This window comes from Saimiri boliviensis, chromosome 4 (genome assembly GCF_048565385.1).
Source record: "Saimiri boliviensis isolate mSaiBol1 chromosome 4, mSaiBol1.pri, whole genome shotgun sequence".
NCBI classification, from domain to species: Eukaryota; Metazoa; Chordata; class Mammalia; order Primates; family Cebidae; genus Saimiri; species Saimiri boliviensis.
This window is the reverse complement of record NC_133452.1, coordinates 10,476,284-10,485,325: the sequence shown is the minus strand read 5'-3', so window position 1 is coordinate 10,485,325 and position 9,042 is coordinate 10,476,284. Positions and strand designations below refer to the sequence as shown.

General features: G+C 41.8%; 1 protein-coding gene across 5 annotated transcripts in view; it reads left to right on the top strand.

Moving 5' to 3' along the window:
* The window catches only part of WTAP (WT1 associated protein), a 32,876-nt gene that overhangs the window by 148 nt on the left and 23,686 nt on the right, over positions 1 to 9,042 (top strand). The window contains exons 1-2 of one of the 5 annotated variants that reach the window (XM_039465882.2): positions 12 to 414; positions 8,932 to 8,969. In XM_039465882.2, the coding sequence (XP_039321816.2) occupies positions 12 to 414; positions 8,932 to 8,969 (441 nt within the window). Of the gene's footprint in view, positions 1 to 11; positions 415 to 556; positions 772 to 8,931; positions 8,970 to 9,042 lie in introns of those variants that run through there. The other 4 variants (XM_039465874.2, XM_039465888.2, XM_039465877.2 and 1 more) reach the window with 4 other exon arrangements.

Genomic DNA, 9,042 nt, shown 5'->3' with positions numbered 1-9,042 from the left:
AAGCATCAAGGATGGGCGTCGCGACCGCAGAGCTGCCAATCACGCGCCGCCTTCGCCCAGATCCCTCCGCACGAAGCCGTCCCGCAGCCGCAGGTGGCCACGGCCAGTGCGTCCACCAGGCGGCCACCTTCCCTTCCCGTGATGCCCCGCGGCTGACCTCCGACCTCGCCGGCCCGCCCCTCCAGCCGCTTCCCTTCCCGCCCCCACCGCGTTCGCTGAGCTCCGGCTGCCGCGGGGGCTCGCGCCAGGCTCCTGGGAAAAGACGGGGTGTGTTACCGGGGAGCAGCTGCTCCACTGCGCCTCGAGGCCCCGATCGGGCTAGGCCAGCGGCCGCCCTCCCCTCACTTTTCCTCTCCTGGCGGGGGCCCGGCGGCGGGCGAGTGACCGCGGCCACGCCTGAAAGGCGACTCTTCGGTGAGTGGGCCAGAACGCGAACATGGCGGAGCGGTGAGGCTGGCGGGAGGCGGCAGGCAGCGGCGCTGGCAGGCGGCGCGTTCGGGCCGGGCTGTGGGGCGGGGCGGCGCGGAGCGGGGCCGGGCGACGGGGCGGGGCCGGGCGGCGGGGCCTGGTTTCCTCCCTCAGCGCCATTTTGTGGCAGCGAGACCCGCAAATAAAGGGGAGCGCTGGGGTTGTGGCGGGACTAGGAGCGCGGCGGAGCGGGCGGCAGAGCGGTCCGGCTGCGCGGCGGCCCGGGGGGCCCGGGCGGCGGGGCGAGCAGCGCGGCCTCGGCCTCCGCGACTGGCGGTGCCGGCGCGGCTTCCGTCAGGAGAGGTAGGTGCGGGCCGGCTGGCCGGAGCGGCCGCGGGGATCTCCGGGGCCTGAGGGCTGGGGCGCAGCGGTCCCGGGCCGGTGAGGGGCGGGCAGGGCCGGAGGGATCACCCGGGCCCCGGGCGGCACCGGTCTCTCGCAATCCGCTCTATCTTCCCGCCTGCGGGCAACACTTCCGCCACCCCGAGGCCATTTTACCTCCGTCCTCAGTCCCCGGGGCCCGGGGTGAGACGGGTGCTCTGGCGGTCGGAGAGACCGGCCATTCACGGAGGCAGAAGGTTGCCCTCCCCGGGCTTAGCGGCGGCGCTCGGCCTTTCCCCGCCTAGGGCCTCTCCCGAGAACCTGGCGGCACTAACGAGTTCAGCAAGAAAAAAAAAAAATCGTTCGTTCCCCTATTTGGTGTCACGCAGTAGGTTGTTACTGCAGATACGTTATCTTGCAGATTTCCATTTTTAAGTGAATGCATGCATTCTGAGGAAAGAAACTGAATTATTTGCAGGTTTTCGTGAAATCCAATTCTCACCTTGGATCCCTGTGAGACAGTTAATCGATTATTTTTTTAACCGTTTTTCATAAGTCAGTGTACACATAGTGGAACAGCCCAAGTAGGAAGAACAGCCCAAGTAGGTAGTTCGATCCCAAAGGACTATCTTAATAGCCTGTGATTAGGAAAAAAAAAATTATTATTTAGTAAGAAGATACTTCGGTGATTATGTTACAATTGCAAGTTGTATTTGTGTCCATTTTGTCTAGTTTTTAATTTAGTTAATTCCATTGCTTCGGAAGATAAATGGACATCATAGATCCATCACAAGTTCTCGTTTTTTGTGTTTTAAAATTTTGGCTGTTAAGTTTTTTACGGTAAACATATGACGGACATTTAAAACCATAATTTAAAACTGAACGAAAAATATTTTCGAGGTGGGTACATTTTAATTCATTCAAATAGCATCTCACTAGGCAAGGGAAACGGAGAAAGATTGCAGTCCACAAGTAGGCTTTTAATAAGGTCGAGGTTACATTTTAAGGGTTTGGGTAGGTGTGTTTCTAACAGTGCCTTTAGATCTTAAGGTATCTTAAACACACACGTAGTTTAAAAGGTAAGCATTTTTACGTACTTTTTCAGTGGCAGAATTTGGATGAGCTACCGAAATTTCTAACTCCCAGAGGATGAAAGTAATCGTAGAATGTCCCAGGCACTGCTGATTTTTACGTGGCTCCTTTATGTCTAGCTTTTCCAATTCAACGTTGAGTCATGTTTGTTCAAAATATTTTTGTGTATTGTCTGTCAGAAATAAGCTGGTAGAGATGAAACAGAAAATGTGTAGTAGCTCTATGATGTGGAGATGAGCATTGTCACAGTTTGTACAGTACATTAAACCATCCAAGATCTCTTACGGTCTTGTATGTAGTATTGAATCCCCTTGAGTATATTGTTTAGCAGGATTGATCATTGTATATTTCTTGTTCTTCAAAATTGTTAGTAGGTCCTTCAGCAAAACAAGACTGAAGATAGTATTTTGGTTTTATTCTTGTTTTTACTTTTTAAATTATTTCCAGTGCACTCTTCTGCCTCTAAATATTTTGTTTCTTTTTTTTTTTTTTTTTTTTTTGAGACGGAGTTTCACTCTTGTTGCCCAGGCTGGAGTGCAGTGGCACAATCTCGGCTCACCGCAACCTCCGCCTCCTGGGTTCAAGCAATTCTCCTGCCTCAGCCTCCCGAGTAGCTGGGACTACAGGCGTGCACCACCATGCCCAGCTAATTTTTGTATTTTTAGTAGAGACGGGGTTTCACCTTGCTGACCAAGATGGTCTCGATCTTTTGACCTCGTGATCCACCTGCCTCGGCCTCCCAAAGTGCTGGGATTATAGGCGTGAGCCACCACGCCCGGCAATATTTTGTTTCTTGTAGTTTATAAGCTTAACATCGAAAAACTTTTCAGTATTTTTATAATAGTATACTTCATTGTGTGTAACAAGGTGTTCCATCTGACTAGAACAAAGTGCTGTAAATATTTTCTGCCTTTGAAGATGTAGTTAGTAGAATTTAATTTTTTCCAAGTGCACATGAAAGTTGCCTTTTATGTTCATATTTTATTTGAAAAATCTGTTATTTGTATAGCATTTTTATTGTGCTGAAAGCATTACTATTTGCAGTACTTTGAGACAGGCAAAATTACGTTTTGCTGACTTGGAAACTGCAAGGGTTAAATGACTTACTCAAAAATCACACGACAGAGGGTAAGGAAAAGGTGGCCTTTCAATTCCTGATCAGTACTGTGCTACTACAGTGTCTGAAGATTGGTTTCTTACATTCAGCTATGATTTGTTTCACCAAGGTACTGTGCTTTCTTACTGAAGTTGTGTTGGCTGGCACTTGCCTCTCTTTAGAGGGAACTGAGTTGCCTAACTTTATGATGCTGAGAGTCAGGAAGCTACTGGGAGCTGGGGTGCTAGGCACCTAGCCAGTCTAAACTGAACTCCATACTAAGCTGTTTTTCTGTGTTAAGGAATCAAGAGTAGCTGATGGTCCTGATATTCTTAAGTTTGAGATATATTATCTCTAAATTATCTACATAAATAACTGGAACCTTTACGTATTTAAAAAGTAATTATCATGCTACCACTTTTTTGAGGGGCAAATTTGAGGCCCTTATCCCCAATGTATTAATTAATAACTATTTTAATTCCCAATGACTCACAGTCATTTTCATCCTGGAAAATGGAAACTAACTTTGACTTTGAAAAGTGCTGTTATTAAATGCATGACTCATAAGTACTGAGTATATTTTCTTTATTATTTTTCTTCAAGATTCAATTTTAATTGACTCCAAATGATGATCATTCTGTTTTTTTCTGATGCTAGAATAGATTGTTCGGAGAACCTGGAATATCCATTGTCTTTATGAGTCTAGAAATGACTTTAAATGGTTGTTGTGCTTGTCATTTGCACAAAAAAAAAAAAAAATTGACCTGGGGAATACCAAACTTCTCAGTACATTTATGCAGTGTGAAAGTCAGAATTATGAATTAGGTTCTATTTTGACCAAATAGTCGAATGTTGCAGATAGTTGTAAATTTTGAACCTGTTCTAATTTGCCTTTTCCCAGATGATGCATTTGACTTTGTGGCATATCATGGACTTTTAAGGAAAGATGGACTTTTCATCAGATTAAAGTTGAAGAAGGATTCTCTTTGTAAATGTTGAGGCTCTGGATTTCCCAAATTGGATACCCCAAACAACTAGAGTGATCTTAAAAGTGACTCTAAAGGTTGAGTTAGGAAGTGTAGACATTTATCTAAAACCTGTATTTACCCCTGACTTACAAATACAGAATTTTATTTTTAAACAAAATGTCAGTAAAAAGCACCATTTGTTTAAAATCTGCTCCACATCAAACTTGTTAAAAAATAAAAGAACATAAACCAGTTTTTGTAATTTCAATAACTGCAAGCTGGGCATGGTGACTCACCGCTGTAATCCCAGCCTTTTGGATGCACAGGCAGGAGGATCACTCAAGCCCAGGAGCCCAAGACCAGCCTGAGCAACATAGTAAGACTTCATGTCTACTAACAAGGGGAAAAAAAATTTTAGCTGGGTGCACCTCTGATCCCAGCTACACAAGAGGCTGAGGCAGGAGGATCACTTGAGCCCAATAGATGGAGGCTGCAGTGAGCTATGATCAAGTCACTACTGCACTCCAGCCTGGATGACAGAGTGAGATCCTGTCTCAAAAAAATTTAAGTAACTTCTGTTTAGAATTCTAAATATTGGAGATGCCAAGAAATTCAGCAGTAAGAGTTAGAAACAGTCATGAGGACAGTATGATTATTATCCTCAACCTGTGAATTTTCTCTTCAGGTTTTTCAAGAAACACTGAGTCTGTATTTTTTATGGGAAAAAGGAAACTAATAATTAAATGCCCGTTTTCTGCCAGTTACCATGCTGAAGATTAATGTCTGTCTTCAGAAATAGCACAGTATTTGGACCCTGGTTGTGGTAATTCTTTTTGAGATAGGGCCCTGATTATGGTAATTCTTTTTGAGATGGGGCCCAGAGATTCTGCTCCTTTTATATTTGCAAAGTTGATACCCTGTTTTAGAATACCAAGGTTATCCAAACTTTCTTCATGTGTTTCCCGGTCCTTTTAATGCCCTTTAAAAGCAGGTAATGATCTCATTTGTTGCTAACTAAGCTTGCAGTTAATTTTATTTTAATGGAATAAGAATATGGATACCTGTCTTTAAGAAGGGAATAAACAAGTAAAACTAGGGGAAGTATCCAGTTGTAGAAATACATGCAGACGATCCTTGCCAAAATCCTGGCATGGGAATGTGAACCCTCTTGTATGAAAAGTCTGCCCTTTGCAGACTCAGGTTCTGTATCCCATGAATGCTGTATTTTTGATCCCAGTACTTTATTTTTATCTGAGTTTTATTGAAAACAATCCATGTATAAGTGGACCCATGCAGCTAAAACCTGGGTTGTTCAAGGGCCAACTATAATAACTTATAAACTGGAATTTATATTGAATAGCATCCATGATACTTTAGTATTATAACTAAAATTTTACATACTGAGTAGGTAGGATGCCCAGTAACTAGATAACAGGTATATCACCTAGCCTTAGTGATAAATTTAACTGTTTTCAAACTGTCACTCACAAATCTCTACCACATTACTTGTTATGTGAAGTTCCTTGTTCTCAAAATTTTATGTTTACATATGCATAGATACAGGTACTTATATAGTGGTTAAATATGTACAATTCAAATATCTAAAATTGTCTTTAAGATTTTTAAAATTAAAAATATTATTGGCTGGCCGTGGTGGCTAATGCCTATAATCCCAACACTTTGGGAGGCCGAGGTGAGTGGATCACCCGAAGTTGGGAGTTCCAGACCAGCCTGGCCAACATGGCCCCGTTTCTACTAAAAATACAAAAATTAGGCTGGGCACAGTGGCTCGTGCCTATAATCCCAACACTTTGGGGGCTGAGGCAGGTGGATTGCAAGGTCAAGAGATCGAGACCATCCTGGCCACCGTGGTGAAACCCTGTTTCTACTGAAAATACAAAAATTAGTTGGGTGTGGTGGCTCATGCCTATAGTCCCAACTATTCAGGAGACTGAGGCAGGAGAATTGCTTTAACCTGGGAGGTGGAGGTTGCAGTGATCTGAGATCATGCCATTGCACTCCAGTCTGGTGACAGCAAGACTCTGTCTCAAAAAATAAAAAAGGCCGGGCGTGGTGGCCTACACCTGTAGTTGCAGCACTTTGGGAGGCCAAGGTGGGAGGATTACGAGATGAGGAGTTCAAGACCAGCCTGACCAATATGGTGAAACCCCGTCTCTACCAAAAATACGGAATTAGCCGGACGAGAGAGAGAGAAAGAGAGAGAGGGAGAGAGGGAAAGAAAGAGAGAATGAATTACATCAAAAGGCCAGGTTTGATATCTTTGCTTAAGACTTTGCAGTTTAATGGAGTGGATGTATGTGTCATGCTAAAATAGAAACAGACCTGTGGAGATAAATATGATAATGGTTTCTCAGATGATTAAAATGACTGCTACCAGATTAAGGTAGTCACAAAGCAGCCTTCTATAACGGCAGCAGAGATTACAAACTAGGCAACAAGAATCATAAAGTAGGCAGGGACCAATTTAAAGAAAAAAATATATACATTTTATGTCATAGAAATATGGTTTATGTGTTCATAGGACAGAGTGACCTGTTCAGTGAAACAAACTATATACAGTTAGCTCAGAAACAAGTGATATACTCAGGTTTTTATCTGTTTGCTGTATCGCATGAGAGAGATTCAAGAGGGGAAGGCAAGGTGTGATGGCTCATGCCTGTAATCCCAGCACTTTGAGAGGCTGAGGCAGTTGGGTTGCTTGAGCCCAGGAGTTTAAGACCCACTTGGGCAGCACGGTGAAACCTTGTCTCTACCAAAAAAAAAAAAAAAAAAAAAAAGTACAAAATTAGCCACATGTGTTGGCACATGCCTGTAGTCCTAGGTACTCAGGAGGCTGAGGCAGGAGGTCAAGATTGCAGTGAGCCGTGATCACACTATTGCGCTCTGGTCTGGGTAACAGAGGGAGACTGTCTTTTTTTTTTTTTTTTTTTTTTTAAAGGGGGGATTAAAGAGGAAAATAAGCAAGCCAGTAATCTAAGATCAATTAAGATTTTTCTCGTAAATTCTGCCTTCCACACAATTTACTTAATCTGAAAACCAGGGTTTAATAGTATGATTAGAATATCTTATAAAGTAGATTTGAGATTGGTCATAGTAAAAAATGCTATTGGAAGATCATCATCTTTTGAGGAATCTCAAAATCAAGTGGGACAAATCAAGTAGTTTTGGTGCGTGTGCATGTGCGTGTGTGTGTGTGTGTGTGTGTGTTTTAATTAGAGACAAGGTCTTAACCACATTTCCCAGGCTGGCTTCAAACTCCTAGGCTCAAGCAATTCTCCTGTCTCAGCCTCCCAAAGATGCTGGGATTACAAGTGTGAGCCACCACACCTCAGGTAGCTTTTAAAAACTCAGTTTGACATGCCAATTTTTTGGTCAGATTTCTAGTAGTTTTGAATTTATAATAAGTAAAATAAGTAAGTAAAATAAGCCATAAATACTTTAAGGGAACTTTTATGAGTATGCTATTAGAAATAATACCTAGGGCTGGGCATGATCCTTACATGTATAGTCCTACCTACTTCGGAGGCTAAGATGAGAGGATCTCTTGAGCCCAAGAGTTCAAGACGAGTCTGGGTACTATGGTGGGTCCCCATCTCTTAAAAAAGAAAGAAAGAATAAGAATTACTAAATTAGTGTAAGAACTAATTTCTCAGTTTATATAATTAATATGCCAAATATAATTTAAGTGTTTTTTTCAAAAGAGCACTGGTACTCAAAACCGTGATTCAATTTTTTAGTCCTCATAGAATTTTTATATAAAGATTTTATGTTTGTCAGCTTAGCTCTTTATGTTGCATAGATTTTTTTTTTCAACCTTGTATTTTAATGTGGTGTTTAAAGTATGTTTATTACACATTTTTTGTCTTTCTTTTGTGTGTGTGTGTGTGGATTTGTAGTTTAATGGATAATAGCTGCTATTAGCATTCATCCTAAAAGACAGTGAGCATAATAAAGTGCTCTCTACTTGAATTCATTTACCTGTCTTTTGAAACAGTTAAGTTAATTTTGTATCATGAAGAAGCTAATTTTGAGATACAAAATATTTGGCATAAAATTAAATACTGTAGGAATATTTTTATTAAGGTGTAACATATGTATGGGTTTGTTTGGTTTTGTTTTTGTTTTGAGATGGATCTCACTCTGATTGCTGGAACGCAGCAATCCCAGCTCACTGCAACCTCCACCTCTTGGGTTCAGGTGATTCTCCTGGCCTCAGTCTCCCTAGCAGCTGGGATTACAGGTGCTTGCCACTACGCCCAGCTAATTTTTTATATTTAGTAGAGACCGGGTTTCAACATGTTGGCCAGGCTGGTCTTGAACTCCTGACCTCAAGTGATCCACCGCCTTGCCCTCACAAAGTGCTAGAATTACAGGCATGAGCCATTACCCCCAGCCGGTATAACATACATTTTAAAATATATAATACCTCTAAAAAACTATTGGACAGTAATAAATTATGACTGTGGTAGGTACTAACTTACTTTAACAACGTAATGCTATAAAAGGAAAGACTTAGAAACTGGTATTACCCTTTAATAGCCTTTTAGCAACATTTCTAGATACTGCTTGAGATTAGTATCACTTCTGCAACAAGATTTTCATAGGGTAGTTGTAAGTGTGACGAAAAATTATATTTCTCTTGACCCTTTATAGCAACATCAAATGATTGGAATGGCTGCTTTTTACAAGGGAATATGTAAAAGTTGCCTAATAACTATAATAATGGAAGATGTTAACAAAGGAGAATCTGAGTGTAGAGTATATAGGAACTCTGTAATATCTTTGCCACTTTTTTTGTAAATCTAAAACTATTCTAAAATTGTTTAAATTTAAAAATCCTAATTATTTAACAATAATTTAGTTCACTGATAAATTGATTTGAAAGAGTTAGTATTTTTTATTCCTGCCTTCACTGGAAGACTGGAAGAAAATCAGTTGAACTTGTTTTCCCCAATTCTTTTTTAGGATTCAAGATGACCAACGAAGAACCTCTTCCCAAAAAGGTATGGTTTTTGGTTTTGGGGTTGGTGTTGTTTTTTTTGTTTGTTTGTTTTTTTGGTTTTTTGTTTGTTTGTT